This window comes from Eleginops maclovinus, chromosome 21 (genome assembly GCF_036324505.1).
Source record: "Eleginops maclovinus isolate JMC-PN-2008 ecotype Puerto Natales chromosome 21, JC_Emac_rtc_rv5, whole genome shotgun sequence".
NCBI lineage: Eukaryota > Metazoa > Chordata > Actinopteri > Perciformes > Eleginopidae > Eleginops > Eleginops maclovinus.
The window spans coordinates 7,548,023-7,567,785 of record NC_086369.1 but is presented as its reverse complement, the minus strand read 5'-3'; the positions used below and the strand labels follow the sequence as shown (position 1 = coordinate 7,567,785).

The 19,763-nt window shown below is 39.3% G+C and overlaps 1 protein-coding gene across 8 annotated transcripts in view; it reads right to left on the bottom strand.

Annotated features, from left to right (window-relative positions):
- sh3kbp1 (SH3-domain kinase binding protein 1) overlaps positions 1 to 18,150 on the bottom strand; it is a 31,494-nt gene extending 13,344 nt beyond the window's left edge. For 6 of the 8 annotated variants that reach the window (XM_063912759.1, XM_063912758.1, XM_063912760.1 and 3 more), the window contains exons 1-7: positions 17,921 to 18,149; positions 11,778 to 11,935; positions 6,071 to 6,185; positions 4,781 to 4,887; positions 3,087 to 3,225; positions 2,895 to 2,974; positions 1,298 to 1,387 (exon numbers count right to left, since the gene is read on the bottom strand). In XM_063912759.1, coding sequence (XP_063768829.1) covers positions 1,298 to 1,387; positions 2,895 to 2,974; positions 3,087 to 3,225; positions 4,781 to 4,887; positions 6,071 to 6,185; positions 11,778 to 11,935; positions 17,921 to 17,924 — 693 coding nt within the window. In that variant the 5' untranslated portion in view covers positions 17,925 to 18,149. Of the gene's footprint in view, positions 1 to 1,297; positions 1,388 to 2,894; positions 2,975 to 3,086; positions 3,226 to 4,780; positions 4,888 to 6,070; positions 6,186 to 7,027; positions 7,119 to 11,777; positions 11,936 to 17,920 lie in introns of those variants that run through there. The other 2 variants (XM_063912762.1, XM_063912765.1) reach the window with 2 other exon arrangements.
- Between the last annotated feature and the right edge of the window lie 1,613 nt (positions 18,151 to 19,763).

Sequence of the window (19,763 nt, the reverse complement as noted above, 5' to 3'; positions counted from 1 at the left end):
CCGCAGGGTTTAAAATGGATTACGGGGAAGTTTTTTGTTTTCATCCTTAATTAATTTGGTCTATTCTATCTCTCTTACTATCTTCCTCTGCTATCCTCGGCATCTGCTTGACATTAAGCAGCATCACAAGGGTTCTGGTGAAGCCTCAGTGTCATTCGGCTGAACATGACATGAGCATTTCAGGTTTTGTGTAGTTGGTGATGTAAGACATTCGGTTGTCCTTAGGCATCATGCAGAAAGCAGGTGTTTTTAATGAAGGTTTAGAAAAACACAAGTCTAGAAATGTAAAATAAAAAAGACTGCATGTCTTTTGATGACTAAAGGGTTCTTAATACTTTTTTATAAAAATATACCCCAAAAGTTATTCTGCTTTCTCGTGTCTTCTGATGAAGATATTTTAGTTTTATATGCTTTTCAGATATCTGACTGTTACATTTCTTCTTAAACCGACCTTTAAAAGGCTGACTTTTGCATTGCCAGATTACCTCTACTAGGATTACGCGTATTTTTTTAATAATCATATACATAAAAGTATTTGGTGTGTTCCCCACAAGCATGATTTGTGGCAGGTTGACAGGCAGGTAGTCTTTGCATTTTGACTACGAACACACACACTTTGTAATCCTTATCACCAAATATTAGCTTTCCTGCCTCCTTATCTTGTAGTTTAAGCCAGAAAGAAAAGCTGAGGATGAGAGAAGAACCTAAGAGACAAAGAATGAATACAAAACAAATCAAATACGTGAAGAAGGCAAAACCCTGAATGAAGAGAGTGAACAGGAAAGGATAAAACTTGACCCTACCGTCCTCTCCTCTGCTTCCAGTCACCCACAGGCAGACAGAGCTTTGCTACATCAGCTCCGGTAGCAGCAGGAGACAGTGTGTGTGAATATGTAAACGTCAGTGAAAAACTGTATAACCTCCCCTCCTGTCTCCCTCTCCCTCTCTCTCTCCGCCCTGTGAAGCTCTCACTTCTGCTTTGCTTGTCAAATCCTTGCAGGATGTGCGGTGTGTGTGTGTGTGTGTGTGTGTGTGTGTGTGTGTGTGTGTGTGTGTGTGTGTGTGTGTGTGTGTGTGTGTGTGTGTGTGTGTGTGTGTGTGTGTGTGTGTGTGTGTGTGTGTATGTGTGTGTGTGTGTGTCAACATAAAACCGCTTCCTGTGCTGTTTAACTGAAAGAAAGGAAGGGGAGGAGCCAACATTTGGACTTCCTTCCTTCACTGCTCACAATACAATGATCACAGCATAAAAAAATGTATGAAGCAAGTGTGCGTGTGTCTGAGTACGTGTTTGTCTCACCTTGTCCACCTCTGAGTCCACTTCCATAGAGCGTGGCCTGAGCCTGATTGGTTGGTCTTTGAAGATGTCACCAAAGCCAAACCCACGGACCTACAGGAGAAACAAGAAGATGAAATGAAAGCCAACGCAGGACGTAAAAGGAACACTTGACCAAAAATCTATGTTTCCAGTTTCAAACAATGACCCCTGGTGGCTCTGAACGTGTGTGCTGTAGCCTGCTTTGTGGGTGGCTTGTATTCAGTTGGATTTAAATGGGATCACAAAAACCAAAATAATTGCTGAAGCGAAATACAGTTGCAATCAAAGAAATATTTCGATTTAAGAATGATTTCTATTTATTTATTAACAAAAACATTACCAGTTGCATCAATTAGATGAAACTGATAACGGTCCATAAGTGAAGATCCATAGATAGTGACTTTGGACCTTTAAATATTCCTACTTTTTTACAAGAATCAGCTTGGATTCAAAGTTCTATCCACTTTGAATTCAAGCTGACCACATCTGATGTTCTCCACTGCACAGGCCTACACGTTTCAAGAGTTTGACACTTAAAACATAGATTTAAATATTATCTCTTCAAAATCAAATGATCCTCTAGTGAAAGAGTCACATTCACCAAAATGTAGCGTACATTTCCCCTCTGTGGGAAGAAAAAAGGAATTCTGATTCTGATGAGTTGAGGAACCTGGCAGTTATAGCGGTTAGCACATATGACATGAGTAAAGTTGGATGGTATTCTCTTATTCCAGTAAGTGCCTCTTACAAAAGCCTTAGATTCCAGGGGGCCTCATTTATACAGTGTGCATAGGATTCATATGAGGGTTGAGCATGGATGAAACCCGAAAAATACTTTGATTTACCAAACAGTTTGCACACACATTCTACGCTGGTTTTCCATTATGAATCATAATCAACTGAAAATGTGTTCACAGATGTGCGAAACGCACTTCATGAATCAGATAAAATCATTTCACTTCCCTTTTCCTTGGAAATAATAGTAAACTAAATGTATTCAACCCTAACCCTTCAAGTAAAGTATCACGTCTGGCTGCACAGCATAATAATGATAACGTTATCTGTGTGTTCAATTACAGTTTCAAAGTGCTTTGCAATAAAAGGTCTGAAAAGGGAAACTAATGTGGAAGTTTTATTCGTTTATTATCAATAGTTTCATTTAACTAAAATAACACTGATAAAACAACACACTACGCGACGTAATACATAGCTCCATAATACATAGCTCCATAATACATAGCTCCATAATACATAGCTCCATAATACATTACTCCATTAATAACTAACAAAAACGTAGCCCACAAATCAATGGGTGATGAGGAATTTGTGTACGTCTCGTAAAGTCCATTGCAATAAAGGAAAATTGATGGATTTCCAACTAAATCTACAAGTGAAATCATTTTTCAGCAGACCTAAAAAAGCATTTATTTTGATGATCTACATGATTGTGTAAAGCATTCCAATGATTTGTTGTTGCAACGAATGCAGTACGGAGAAAAAAAGAAGAGGACAGATTCAGATGCCTCCATAGATAAGTGATTAACATCATCATCTCATTATTTGGTACATTTCAGATTACCTTCTTAGGCTGGATTTCTCCTGACCCTGTTTCCGACCGACTGTCACCTCCATCACTTTCACTGCCTGGGCTGTCCTTACCTACACACACACACACACACACACACACACACACAGCAAACAACACATTCAATTGCTGCAGAGCTGCTGCAAATGTACATTTAGTAGAAATATTATTTGTATTTTTCATTACTGGTGCGGGAACTGCGCAGCTCCTCTTGCGAAGTGTCTACAGAATGAGTTTCCGAATCCGTCTGGACCACTTTGGTGAAATTTGAGGGAAACATTCCAGTTTTACCATTTAGAAATCCCTCCCACCAACCTTCCTCTACCTAAACACACACACGACACAAAACAGAACACACAAAGAAACCAAAGATTTAACCAAAAGACAAAGATTGAAACAGATATGCGCACTGACTTTCAAAAGAGTCACGTTCATGTTCAGGTTTTAGGTTAATTTTGCATAAAGGTCCTATAAGAGGCAGTTGAGCAAACTAGAACAGCACTATACATTTATCATAGCAGACGGTTCAACTTTTCATAGCAGGAAAAGCAAAGGAGGAACTAATTGTGTTAACAATGGTTCCATTACATCCCAGTGAGCCATCACTGTGAGCAAACATGCACAATACCAGGACATTTAGAACAAGCTTAATCAGATGTTGTTACTAACACCTGTGCTTTTCATTCAATGACATGTATAATTCTCTAATGTGAAGACGATCAGGCTGAACAGGAAGTCATGAGAAAAGGTCATTTTGGTAGAGCATTACATTTTAAAATGAATGATGGTCACTTCCGCACGTCCAGTTTCTTTGACTCGTGCTGTCTTTGAGAATGTCTTTGATTACTGTGTTGGTGTCTTCGCACGTCTTGCTAAAAGTCAATCAGACAGCTGCAGCCAATTCAGCGAGGCTGCTATTGGAGCCCTTACTAAGGCGGATCACATCACTCCAGTTCTCTAATCTTTGCTACGGCTTTCTGTCCCTCAAATAGAGGAATTTAATGCATTACATTGAAAAATATTTCTGATGTGTTGCTACATAATGACCCATCCCGACCTCTCAGGTGCCTGTGACTGGGGTATATATTGAGAATAATTGCTCATTTTTTATGCACAACAAATGTGGAACAAAATGTTTGGTAACACTTTACTTGAATGGCTGTTCATAAGACTGACATAACATTGTCATAACCATGACATGACAGTAAGTTATGTCACTTTTGATGCAAAGGTGACATTGTTTCAGATGTCCTTGTTATGACAACTTGACATAAACCAAGACAACAAAACCTGTCATAAACATGTCATAGCAGACCTTACTGTCAAACTTAAGCAAAGCAGACATCCATATATGACATATAAACGTTTTTCTTAAGTTTGACAGTAAGGTCTGCTATGACATGTTTATGACAGGTTTTGTTGTCTTGGTTTATGTCAAGTTGTCATAACAAGGACATCTCAAACAATGTCACCTTTGCATCAAAAGTGAAATAACTTACCGAATGACACTTAACGACAACTGTCATTAGTATTCATTAATGTTTAAGACAGCTGTCATGTCATGGTTATGACAATGTTATGTCAGTCTTATGAACATCCATTCAAGTAAAGTGTTACCAAATGTTTTCTTTTCCACAAAGTCCGCCATGTTGCACGGCCATGTTTCTAAAGGCCAGAGAAAGGAACAACCAAACACTGCTACTAAAGGGCCTTACCACGCTTGGATACAGAGGGGTTAGCAAAGTGGTATTATTGGTTGAAATCTGCAGCCGCACTGCTAGATGCTACTAAATCCTGCAGAGTGAACCGTTAAAGTCTAACCGGCTGATTTTAAATGTAATAGCTCCATTATGAGTCCAGGGAAATGTGATCAGTCTTACCTCTGCTATGATCTCAATGATGTCTCCTATTTTCAACTCTAGCTCGTCTTCATGCTGAGGCACGTAGCTGAACGATGCTTTACACCTCCGCTTACGGATTTGCTCTACTGCAAACACACACACACACACACACACACACACACACACACACACACACACACACACACACACACACACACACACACACACACACACACACACACACACACACACAGAACAAATGTACATACAAACATATTCAAGCCTTAAATGCAACATGATTGGCTCCAGCACTTATCCATAATCCATGACTTACAGTGAGTGAGCAGGTGTTCCCTGACTTATTAAAAGCCCTTATGGCTGAAGACAGACAGGCTGACCTTTGACCATATAATTAGGAGACAGACTTACTAACCGTCTCCAACACCAAACTCTTCCCATGGCCTTGCAGTTGTTTGTCTAACACTCATTAGCCTGCTCATTACTCTCCACTCATTCCTCCAGCTGGGGCGTTAAAAAGTCCTGCGATTCTACTTTTGACCACATGGTGTCACTGCTGCTAAAACTCGCCATTACGAGTCAAACTCCTGGATTGAAAAGTATGCATCTATTAAAAAAGTATTAAAAGTAACTTCTACTCAATGCAGAGAATACACAATGCACATGTTGTATTCTATATTATATAATCACATTATTATAATTTATGAAATATGTACAATAAAACAGATTTTAATTTGGAAGTTGTTTTTTTTTTTTAAGTACCCTATGCTTATATGCCATACTCCATACTTTCATTATGGATTACTAACTTATTTTCTCTATTAACAGTATGATTTTTTAAAACATAAATAAATAGTGAAACCATGGCAGAAGTTCTCCCATCTTCAATATGCTGATTTTGTGAAACCCTATGACAAATTCTAAATTATTTTAATTAATATTATTCAAATCATAAAGCACATGCTCAAATTGTACTAGCTGACAACAGGAAACATTTACTTAAGTACCAGTTTGTTTTCTGTCAAAAGAGTAATCATTTGACTTAATAGTTCAGGTGTATTATTTTTATGCTTTGAGTGAAAGTGGTGGCATGAAAAGCAGCTCAAATGTGAACTTAAGTACAGCATTTGAGTAAATGTACTAGCTGCATTCCAACATTGTGCATATGTTTGGATATTAAGTGTGTGCACGAGGAATGCTTGACCTAAATCCTTCCTTACACTAATAGGATCTATGTTTGAGACGGACTTAAAGCTGCCTAATGATTAACATGTATGAATGTGTGTGACAGAATTTGTTTGTGTAGAGTACCTCTCCTGCCCGGTCGTACGCTGGGGTCCGACACAGGGCTGGTCCTTCCATTGGAGAGTTCTGATCTGATCATGCTTGCCTGTCCTCCGTCCCTCTTCCCATCTTTCTTGATCTCCTATAATAAGAGAGAAACCGGAGATGATGTTTGAAGGCAGGACGGATGAAAAAAACTCTGATCCGGTGAAAAAAAGATCAGTTAAGATGTAAAGGTTAAAATATTCTCCAACTCTAAATAGCAACATTATTCAAACAATGTATAAGAAGAAAGCTTGACCTTAACAGACTGCCAAAAAATATGACAAAAAAAATCCAAATATCTACAGCTCAGTAAATCTAGTGCACAACAAAATGAGTTATATCTGATTTAAATACAACATAAACATTTGTCCAATGTTGACTTTATTTAGTGAAATGTGCTTCTTTAAGCTTTTGATAGATATAAATGATGTCAATCATGAAATACATTTACATTGTCTAAGGACATTAACAGGATGATAATATGTAATTGGTTTAGTGATCATCTGAAAATAAAAGAACAAAAAAGAAAACATTTGTCAACATTTTTTTATGAATGAAGACACGTATTAAATCTCGTAACTGAGTTGAAATTCAATGTTTATTTGTAGATTTTTAGATTTTGCTTGTCATATTAGACCACTAATATTAGGTATAAGGTAATCCCACATCAAAATAAAATATACATAAGCATGTTACTTCCAAAGGATTACAATGATGGTGTTAAGTTTTATGATAAATTTTTTTTAAAAATGTGTCAAATAATCATTTTAAATCAAAAAATTCTTAAATTCTTTAGTTATTGAAAACAAAAATGAATGGCATGACTAAAATATGTCTAGTGGACATGTATGTTTCCATACATTTAAGATTGTCAAACTGAATCTCTGAACTGAGCTGCAGTATTACATGTCAGTAACCCAGGTGACCCTCAATGTTTACCTGCAGACGACCAGCCAGACCTCGTAAAGCTTGTCCAAACACAAACACACAAACAGAGCACCACCCTCTCCTTCACTGCTGCAACCTTCCCTTCTGTCCACATGACTTTCGCATCACAAGACAGCATGCGAAACTGATCAAGAGAACCGAAGAGAGACAGGCAAACAAATGCGCCGAGCGACAGAAGAATCAACAAGGAGGCAAGATGGGGAGACAACAAACAGGGAGACTCTCACACGGAGAAGGGAAACCAAGAAAATAGATAAGACGGTTCACATCTCCCCACCACATTCATCATGACACTGTTTCATAAGCCCTGGCCCTGTGGCCGCTCAGCCAAGCATAATGGTAAACTGACTCACAGATCTAACCCCTCACACACTATCTGGATGTGTATGACCTGGTGTGGCGTAAAACCCTTAATGAGCCTCTGAGATCCAAAAATATCGACAAGGGAAGACATTTCCTAGACAACAGCAGATCTAATTTGAGTTAAGAGCCATTTTAAAGCTTCAAAGGTTGGAGACTTGACATATCACTAAAGAAAAAAAAAATGATTTATGTGTTCACCTGACCCGAACTGTCGGCAGTCTCGGAATTCGCGAACGTCCCCATCAGAGTTCACGCTAGACGTTTTGTTGGCCGGACAAATATCCATTACTATTCCAGAACAAACAACAACAAAACACCCCCCTATTTTTCCTTTGGACAGTGGCCATTGACCTTTTTTTTTTGTGGATATTTTTCTTCTTTTTGACGTGTTTTAGCTTTTCTGGAATATATATATATTTTTTGCTTCCTTTGGGAGTATCCGGCCTATCATGAAGACTTAATTTTAAGTTGGACATTTCATTCAGAATTACTCCAGAATTATTCTATTTTTGCACTTTTGTTGGAGGTGTGTGTATGTTCTGGGCAATTAAACTATTGATTAGAAGCCAGATCTACGTTACTAACGTTATTAGTTAGTGGATACATAATATATCAGCCCCACTCTTTGCCAGGTTGTATAACCCCGGTAGCTCCCAAACCTTTTTTCTTGTGTGAATAGGCTTGAAATTTAAGCTGATTGTTACATGCTTTCCGCCTGCAGTAAAATGCTCCAAAGCTTTTGTTAGTTTGTTAAGTAGGCTAATGCAGTGATAATGTGGAGCTGGATAGATAAGCAAACATTGATTTTTCAGTTTGAGTGAGGATGGACTTGCTCAGACTCTGCATGCCCTTATGTGCTGCAAAACATGTTTGAGATTTTTATTAAGAAATGCTTGAGCACAGACAACACTTTTGAATTAGAGACACAAGCCAACCTACACAAATCTGCATAGCAGCCATTGTTTAGCCTACAGATTCCAGTGTTTAGTTGTTAGGCTTCATGCCTCGTGTAAAGCAGTAAAACATAAATTCTAAAATCCATCTGTTATCTATAATGACTGCATGGTTTTGCAAAGTTAAAGAAGTCCAAGGACAAAGCTTACTGTTAATGTTCCTGGATGCCTTTGTTACTACTTGGACCTCATTCATTCTCTACTGCAATTCCTCCTGCGGGAATATGGTTAACCCAGTCAAAGGAAACCCAGCTTAAAAGAGGAGAGGAAGACAACGTGATTCATCATATCTGAGGAGGAAACACCTGCATAATTTCCACTGCAGGGTCGGTTGTGTTTGTCTGTGTAATGTGTAAAAGTATGTTGTTTACACTGCACTGCTTTAATGCTCAACACCGCTTTGTGCATCCTCTCTAAGCAGATCTGTGACCTTTGTCTTCCAGTCAGAGATAATGCAAAACAATGCAGTGTAGCAGCTTATCCACTGTGTAAGCCCGACACAATAATATGTAATGTAGAGACAAACATTTTGAAATGCAGAGGAAATATTACGCAAAATCGTATTTTCCCTCTCATAAACCTTATCCTTGTTGCGCAACTCTACCACTGGTCACTCTGAAAGAGTAAGAAAGGCTTTTACACACTGATATAAAGATTAGTTTTGTTAACATACACAGTGAATTCTCCAATTAAAGCTCCAATTATTGAAACATTGATTAATAAGATGCTCAACAGAAAATATCTGCAGCCATTTTGATTCATTATCTGCTTTTATCTGTTTTTGTTTTTTGCTTTACTCTACAGTTTATGTAACTGGATATTTTTGGTATTATTAAGACAAAATATTTATTTTGCAGATGTTAACTTTGACTGAAATTTACCATCATTTTAACCATAGATTAAAAGCATGGTTACAGCCAACCATTACCATTATAGATTAGCAGTTAAAAAGTGTACTTCCTGTCATGGAAACTTCTGGAGCACAGAATCCAACACAATGAGAACACGTGACAACTGGAACTTGATGGCAAACACTGAAGTTATGGCCAGAGAATTGACCTTTGCTGCAGACACGAGGTGACACAGTGCTTGGCCAAACCAATTCTGAAGATCTCTCACCCAGTCCCATGTATTTAGCTGCTTCTGAGAGCACATTAACACCTTCTGCAAAACGAAATAAAACAGGTAAAGCACTATAACAACTTTTATCCACTAAAGCCAACAGGCAGGAAAGGAGACAAAAACACAGCGAGCACAGCAACCCAAGGTCGCAAGCCTGTGCTCAGCGACAGCAGAAGTCCACAATATGGGCCTAGGACGATACTTCCTCAACCGTTCCAAATAAAGAGGGTCCACTACAGCATGCTTTATGCCAAACAAGAAAAATCTGGCTGCTCTTCTGCAGAATAAAGTACAGTATTTAGCATTCTGTCCCTGCAGCGCATGGGATTCTGATTTGCAACACATGCTTGTCTAATCCACAGATGTCAGATGATGATAGCACTGACGTTAAGCTGTTGCCATGAATCAATTAACTGAGAGAATACATCTAGCAGGTTTTAAAAATAAAGCAATAAGTTGGCCCCTTATCTTGATCAGCTGATTGAGTGTGGTTTTTGACATTTCCCAGTCAGGCAATCTTTCTGCGATAGAAATCAATGGCAAGATAAACAAGTTGAACTATCGGAAACTTAAGGCTTCGACAATTACATGCATCTGCACCTATGCTTGGCTTACATAATTAGCAGTTTGTTTGCCTAAGCTCACATCCACGAATAGCACTTAAGCTGTTCAAAATGTGCAAATAAAAACACCGTTTAAGCTGTCTTTAAGTTAAAAAAAAACTCAAGTCAATGACCTTCAATCTAATAATCTTAGTAGTGCTTGCTGGCAGCCATGACGGCACCAGAAGGGGTCGCTTGCATACCATCACTTCCTGTCCCCCTTCTCAACCAGTCCGTCCACATCCCCCACTTCCTAAACACACACACACACACACACACACACACACACACACACACACACACACACACACACACACACACACACACACACACACACACACACACACACACACACATTCATCAGTATTGCAAAGCTTAATGTCACTGATTACCAAAACGGCAGTCTTGTGACAGTCTGGTATTACTGCATTACTCACAGCCTTCCTCTGTCTCTCACTCACACACACACACACACACACACACACACACACACACACACACGCACACACACACACACACACACACACAAATCCACATCCACTCATACACCATCACCAGTCAGACTTCACAGGCCCATTGTCCGGCTCCCTGACAATGAATGAGCTGTGATATTCAGTCAGCAGTAATAAAGCCTGGCTGCACGGTGTACCACCTGACAATAGACAGACAGCAGTCCAAATATAACGGCTACTTCTTGCTTTTGGCTTTTGACACCGTTTGACTTCCCCCTATGGTACAGTAAACATGATACTTCCCTGTTCTCATTAACTCAGACACACAGTTTTATTATAGAGGAGACCTTATCATTATACTCTCAAACCTGCATGTTACATTTTGCTTACATATTGACACATTGATGCTTATCATTTTAGCTCTCATTAGTAAGCATAATTCTTATACTTTAGAACATGGTTCATAATTAATCTAGTCATTTGACATGTACATGTCTATAGCTTTGGGTGTTTAAAGAAAGCACCACGGTTTCTGAATCTGATGTTTTTGGTTTCTTATCTTGTAATTACAATATGGCTGTAAGGGGACAGCGCAGTCCGAGTTTAAGGAAACCACATTCATCTGACAAATTGGCTTGGTGTAGCAATCACACGCAAAGTAAAGTAAGAGAAAAAAAGACAGAGAAAGTGGTAAGATGGGCTCAATTATCAAGTCTACCAGACATGTTTAGCTTGTCTTTTCTGGCTAGACAAAGCTTGGACTTCTACAGTATCTACTGGACTCCCTCAAATATCTAACCAGATGCCAATAAATCAGAAATGCATGTTGGATAGTTAAACAGTTTCTGAAATTCCTTCTGCACAGACCTTTCGGAAATGCTGGGATTTTTTTTTTTTTAAGGTTTCCTTTCACTTTCTGAAAAAGGAAATGTGGGATTCACACCCATTGTTGCAGTATTCTGAACCTTGGTGAAAAGTCCACAAACTCATCTTTAGCATGTGGTTATATCTTTCAATGGTCTGAATGAAACCTTTATTTCAACCCCAAACTCTCCCACTCTAAAAAGTGTTAAAACATGTCCAACTCTCATCTTTGAAACATCCTGAGACAAACACCCTGCAGTCACACTGGAAACTGCGTGTTTACTCTGCTGCTTTTATGGTGGGGCCTCTGGTGGGATTATGGAGTGTGAAGGACACTAAAAATCAGGAGAGAAAACAAGGTGGGGGTGTTATTATACGAACTCACCCTGACAAAGTTATCCGGGAATAGGCCCCTGCGTCCGCCCAGCTCCCCCTCCCACCAGCCTCCATCGTCCCGCCGTATGTTTGCGATGATATCGCCCACCGTCAGGCTCAACTCATCGTCCTGCTGAGCCTCATAGTCGAATTCCACCACGGCATCCACTGGGCGACACAGAGAATGAGGAACAGAAAATAGGTTAACAACAAACCAAAATCGAAAAGGTCAAAGACAGCAGGGGTGTCACATTTGTTTTACTTTTACTCTCTGGGACCGTGGTTTTCAATGAAATTATTCTACTGGTTTTATTAAGTAATGCAAAGCTGAAAGTGAAAGACAAATACATTCACAGTACTGGCCCTGCAGCTAAACATACGCCGTCATATAAAAACAATGTACCCTGCCTGCAACACACAGAGATAAAGTAAACTGTTATGTTATTTCTCTTTGGTTTTCTCCTTTCCTAGAAAGCACACAAACAAATAAAGGCCAGAAAGATTACTGGTTACATTTCCTTACATAACTAGCAATAGTAAAGGAATGCACTTTTAAACAAACCTTCCCAACCCTGAAATGTAATAAATTACCCTAGTAAACAACAATTTTAACATTATATTTTGTTGCTGTTAGTAAATAAAATGTCAACAAATCATAATGTGTTAGCGTCACAAACTGTGGATGAGTTGAACAATGAGAACAAAATAAAAATAGCAATACAAATAAACATCTTGACATCACTGTTGCCAGCTTTAGTGTTCTATTGATGCATACGGTGCTGATGATAGAAAAGTATAACTGTCCTGTATGCAAAAAAAGGCTGAATATGAGGTTGATAAACACTGAATTGTAGTCTCTCATTTAAATATTTACAACAAAAGAGAGGGGCTATGCTCTTTGAGCAGCTGGAACCGGTTTAATGTAAAATAACTATGCAGTGAGTGCTGATTCGTAGCTTATTAAATATTTTTATAAAATGGCAAAATAGATGTGCCTGAATAATTGGAAGAGTAAAAAACTGCTTCTTTGCGGTACATTTTGCTGAATTCATTAAGTCGAAACATACAGAGAAAACAAGAATATGCCTTACTGAAATGTGTCAAATTCACTTGGGGGAATAAAACAAGGATTATTTGGAAATAAATTCTGTAAAAATTATGTCAAAACACACCAACTCATATATTCACACACAAAAACACCTTGTGACCGCACGAGCAGCTGCTAATACTTGAAAAATGTACTGAATGTGTCATATCACATTTAGCTTTCTTAACTCTAACCCTTTCACACCGGACAAACACACACACACACACACACATGCAAACACTCATATATTGGCTGCAGAGGCCTGATCCTTGTCTAAACTGTGTGGGCAGCTAAAGGGGGGGGGGGTAGTTTTAGGGGGTGGGGTAACCATGGGAACTACAGTATGAAAGGGGTAGCTATGACTCAGACACATTGGTTTCCTTCCAAAAATGATCCCTCACTTGTTCATATATGTATGACGTGCACCAAGAGCAACATGTACACACATACACACCGATATACAAACAAAATGTGTAAACACCATTACCACTAAAAATACTTTGCATCTTCCAGAAGGACCAGGGCTTTCATAAGACATCAATATTTAGCAGACAAAGCAGGCAACTGTAGTTCAAGCTGGCCTGCTGCTCAGATGGGGAGGATATAGTTCTGGCGTGAGATATCTAAAAGAGATTAGCTGCAGATGACACACTGACGTGGCACAAATACCATTGAATTTTTGCTGTGATGTATCTGGGGAAGTAGCACATGCCATGAGAGTGGAAGTGCAAGGTTCCTCAGTTAGGAAAAGTACCTCGGTGAAATTATAGCTTGTGGCGGTTGTCTAGCAAATCACATTACAGTGCATCTGAGTGGAAGAACAGCACCACAAACTGCAGTCCACCCACCCATCCACGTCAGTCAGCAACACATACACTACTGAAGGAGATGACAGCTCGTGGCTCTCTGCAGAACTTACACCACTGAGTGCAAAGACGGGTGCAAGTTAAAGTGACACAACGTGAACACCCGATAGGCTCTGGAGCGGAGCGCAGTCTGGTGTGAAGTTTTGCCTGAGGAGGGCAAACCCAGCCTTAAAATATATAAAGTATATACTGGATATGATTTTACAATTGAAGCAGCCTTCATTTATTCGTACATATGATGTACAAAACCGCATGATGGAATAAATGCGAACACACAATCTACATAGAACATTTATATAGAACAAGTACCATTGGAAAGACCTAAACCCTTATTTAACTTATGCTATAAAGAACTTTTATCCTTCTATCCAAAGCCTGATATACCTCAATTCTAGTCCGAAAACTATTTAAAAAACACACTGTTTAACTGGGTGTCCTGTTCCTTCATTATCTTCAACACATACTGTGCTTTATTTTGACTCCATATCTTGCTGCTATACCAAGGGGCAACCTCCAGGTCGAAAAAGCCAAGTCAATGTGTCATATAGGATATTGGTCTGTTAATAAACAACACTACTTCTCACTTTATCTGTAATTGTAGTAAACAAATGGTTTGTGGTCTCAATCACTAGTGATTATATCTCCTTCAATACACATATGGACATACTAATGGAGATACAACATTTTGAAAATGATGGTCCCATAGAGACAAAATAGATGATAAAGCAGGGTTGGTTTGTACCAAGCAAACTTAAAAGTTATAATTCCACATTTTTATCACAGTAAACGTTAATAGCACTTTGCTAACAAAGCCAGAACTAGCTGGTAACTTGCCATTTAGTAAGCTAATTATATTGGGTCTTGCTACTCCCATACTAATATGGAAACTTCTCCAAAACAAGATAGTGAATGCCAAGATAGATAGATAGAATCGGAGGATGAAACCCTCTTTATTAGTCACATACATGCACACAGCAGAGCACACACAGTGAAATTGGTCCTCTGCATTTAACCCATCCTAGTACTAGGAGCAGTGGGCAGCTATCGTACAGCGCCCGGGGAGCAATGGGGAGGGGGGGATTTGAGGTGTCCGGTGCCTTGGTCAAGGGCACCACAGCAGGGCATAGGAGGTGAACTGGGACCTCTCCAAGTAGCAGTCAACTTTCCATATTTTTCAAGTCTGTTCGGGGACTTGAACCGGCGACCCTACGATTCCCAGTCGAAGCCCCTACTTACTGAGCCACTGCTGGCCAAAATGCCAGAGTCAAGGTTTTAAAACTTTTATCCAAAGCTGCGCTCTTCACGGTGACTACGTAAACCTATTTTATATAGTCAGTGCTTGACTCGTTTTAAAAATTCACAGCTGAAGTCAGCCCCCAAGAAATGCGATAATCCTGTTTGAGTGAAGTTATTATTATTTTTTTTAATAGGAACACGTACACTTATAGACACCCTCTATTATTAAAGGTACATAGGTAGAACCAATACAATAGCATTGGTTCCCTTCGACCGTGGATGCAGAAGTACCACCTTGCATGTAGGGGTCGCGATGTGTGCAGAGTGAAGATAATAACAATGCTCATCAAATACTACTTTAGGCCCATGATCAAATAACATATACACATATATTTTAAATGTAATTGAAACAGGGAAACAGTGTAAAACTGAAAATAGACACAAGCTATAATGGGCCTCGTTTAGCTCAATGTTGGAATTCACCCGCTTTGTTACAGTAGCTAAGGTTCAGTCTCATTAGCAACACAGGCGGGTTTCAGGCAACAAAAGGCTCTCTCTGCACACTACCTATGCTGCTCAACAACACATTAGTGATAAAGCTGTTACAGAAAGTATGCAATTATAATCTTAAAAAGCTAGATACAATTCTTAGGATTTTTGTTTCAAACTGGGTAAATATTAGTCTTAGCATTAAATCATCAGGCATAAACAAACCAAACGTCTAATGACTGGTGTTGCCTGATGGCTGCATAATGTAGTTCCTAAAATGATAAAAAAATGCATTAGTAAATAGCATTAGTTTGGATCAAGCATGTGAAAGAAATGAACAGTCTGACAGTACTAAACTGGAACAGAACCTTTAACAATAACTAGGTCTGTTTATACAAATAAATGAATTACTCATTTTAAACTTAAGCTCGACTTATCCATCATCTCATATTACAGAGCTGAAGTGATCAGTTAGCGGTGTATTGGTTCTGAAACTTGAGCTCAAAACATGAACTTAAATGTCAATGGTCTTGTGTCATGGTTGTGTCTTCCGTTTCCGGGCTTCTGATAGACAGGAGGCCTTGAGAAGAAAAGAAACAGATTATCTGAAGTATGCAGACAAAACAAAACTCCCACTCAAGTGGTCAATAAAGAAACACAGTGCCGTATAGGAACCAGGTTGACCTGTCGTGTCCTCTGAACAGCTGCAGTTAGTTTAGATAAGAGGGAACTACACACACAAACACACTGAACTCTGCAAATCCATGCTGCAGTTTGCTGGTTTACTGCAGACCTGTGTTTAGTTGTGGGTATGTTTCAGCACTGTCGCTGATGATGTCAAGAGCAGCTGCGTGTTTTCGGTCTGTAAAACATTCACGCTGGACATAAGCCCACTGGGAGTCAAAGCCACCCACTCCAACTGTGGATCAGATCACAGACTTCAGCAAATTCCCCCTACATTTAAAGTCAAACTCCAACTGTTCTCTGCCCAACTCATCATGCTGTTGCATTGCAGGAAATTGTTTTGTGACACAGTGTTTGAACTCCCTTAAACTGCTTTGAATGTTTCTAATTTCCAGCATTCCTCTTTTCAGGAAAGTGTTGGACAAGCACCAGATAAAAGCTCAGAGCATTCGTCTTTATATTTTCAATGTAGGTAGAGAGAGACACAGTGACCGCAAACCAATGTTTTTAGTACGGCTCAGATAAGTCAGATCTTTTGAAAACATGTGACTGTTAATACTACCTATGATATACAAAATGTGGCTTCTTCAATGTGTCTGTACTTGAGTTACTGCAAAATGAATCCTCTGACTTAGATTCTGAGGGACTGAAGGTCACCGTTTTAGACAAAGCTGACACCTTTTTTCACTGTAAGTACGATTTTGTTTTACTTTATCTAAATAAACAAGCAAAGAAGAAAACATAAATGAAAAGGGCCCAGGACTGCAAGATGCATACAACAACATGTATAGTTTTTCCTTTTTCAGGCAGGTTAAACTACTTTTAGATACCGTGTTTAGCTAATATGCCGGACCTATTTAAAGGCCCCTTGTTATTCCTTTTAAGCTAATAGTTGAATTAGTGATGCACATTACAGCTAATTTTGCAATTAATTAAACTATACACCCCACAGTGAATCTGGTCTAGGCCCATGGGGAAATTGCCTGAATTTCTCAATTGGTCATCCAGCCTGGATGGTTGTGTATAAATGTGTATGTGAGTGTATACCCTGAGGTCAGCTGTGCATTTCTTGTTTACATGCAGCAGAGCTCATACATTCATATATAAACACACTGTCAAGGTATCCATAGGAATGTCTTATACTGTATAAGAAAAAAGGAAGTAACACCTTCATCCCTGCATGGCATCTGTGACATGAGCTAATTAGTAAATGTGTATACACACTTAATGAATTAATTACTCGCCCACTATATCTGCAATCAATTAATTTCCATGCCTTTCAGGTCTGGAACAGCTCATCGCTGAGGGAATTGATGGCGATGATGAGAGGAATGTCACAGGCAGGCCTGTTTCCTCCACAGGGACACGGGGCTGGAGAGAGTCAAACACTGTGCAGAACAATGCGCAGACAGCTAGAGAGTGTATGTAAACGTGTCAACATCTGCAACTCATCACTGTGACCCGCTGCTTTCCTGAAAACGCATCCACACGCCCGCGCATTCACACCCACGCGCAGCTTTCTAATCATGAATAAAGCATCGGAAACGCTGAGAAAAGCCAAAGCCGCGCGGTCACTGACGAACAGCTCGGCCATGTATGAAGCGACGTCAGAGGAGCGGAGGTGAGTTGGGGTGGAGAGGAGAGGAGAGGGGGAGGTAGGAAGGAAGGAGGTTGAACCCAGCGCGCATCTGGACCGAGGGTTTATTCCTGCCCATCCAGATGCGCAGAGGCGCTGGAGGCTATTTTTGGGCATTCTCTCAATTGGAAGCAAAGAACAGCGTTGCAACTCACCCATTTATGTGTCCGGTGTGCTGGTAGTGCTCCTGCAGGCTAGTTGGTAACGGGGAGGGTGGTTGTGTGAGGTTTGAGCCGGACCGAGCCCCAGCCTCCTGCTCGTGCTATAGATCCGCTACAGCAGCGCTGAAACGGGAGGAGCGTGTGATGAAACCATATTCCTTCCCCTTTTTCTCTCCGGTGACACGGCAGAGGAGGCAGAGCGAGGACCTAGAAAACAGAGAAGCGCTGATGATCAAATCTCTCTCTCTCTCTCTCTCTCTCTTTCTCTCTCTCTCTCTCTCTCTCTCTCTCTCTCGCGCGCGCGCTCTCTCTCTGTCTCTCTCGCTCTCGTTGCCTTCAGGTACACTGCGTAAATTCCCAAGTTGCATTTTGCATCAAATCCGTATACGGCAGCAATGTGACGCTATTTGTCTTACCATGCACCAGGCACTCAGAATACATGGTATTTACAATCACCTGTTTCATTAAAAAAAATGTGTTGGCTTTTTCAACTCCACAAACTTCCTCACTTTCTGTCTGCCACTGACTGACACCACTTACTTACAGTACAGTACCTTTCTTGATGATATAACTACAATAAGTATCATAGAAGTAAATTCAAGTCATTTAAATCCTTCCATATTTTGTCTTGGCCCCAGGTGAGGACGAATCACAATGCATTTGTAATATGTTAATTATTTATTTGTAGTTTTATTTATTTGTAAGATGCTTAATTGGAATAGAGCTGCATCTGATGATACATCATTTCCCCAAATCTAATAAAAATTCCCAAAACGATTATTTTGACTGAAAAACAGACCAAAACCCAAAGACATCCTTCAAAATTCATCAATATTCAATCTTGATTTTTTCTTTTTGTGCTTAAAAAAAATGCATTTTCATTTTGTTAAACTATATTAACATTATTCTTATTGATATTATTTATCAATAATATTACAAATACAACAAAGATTCAAAACATAAGATACAAGATAAGTCATACATGCTATGCTAGTGATTGATATTCAAATGATACTTGAAGAAAACAGGAATTAAACATCTACTTAAGAGTTAACTTTATGTTACGAGGCCTGTAATTAAAGTAAATTGAATTGAATTTTTATATACAAAAGATTATGATCATTTCTTTTCCAGACTAGGAAAAATGCCTGTGACTCGTAAAGATATGCCATTATGAACCTAAGTAATGTATGGAATATTAAATTATTTCTGCTCTCTGTTGTTGAAATGATTGAAAGAAACAAGTTAATTCAGTATCTTTTAACTTTTATCACATTTTTCAGGCTTAATCATGTGTGTTTCACTAATAGCATTATTGTTTCCAACAGCCTTTGAAGGTAGCATCCTTTCAAGATCAAAGACTGGCACCTGTAGCCTATAGCTCAAATATCGCGATAACACAGTCTTCAAGTTTAGCAACTTTAGATTTCGAAGTTATATCTCACATGACGACGTCAAATTGACAAATTGTTCAACTAAGTGTTTATTTAATGTAAAATAATGGTTTCAGATGCACCTTGTTAAAATGTTTGTCACATTATCAAACAACGATAGAGATACACACGCACACATCCTCCATCACACACGTACACGTACACCACACACTGCTGCAGTGTTGTTTTGCACTCTGGATTTAACATGCTGGCGAGAATGAATGCTGGCAGCAGCAGAAAGAGGGCTATGAAATGATGCAGTGATAGTAGAGAAAGAAAGAGATGAGAAATGTAGATACTTTTCACAATCAGTTGTCATTTAGGTAGAATACAGTCACAGAACAAGCTGCTGACAGCAAAATATGATACAATATAGCAGAGGGCAGAACAACGGAATTCATTTG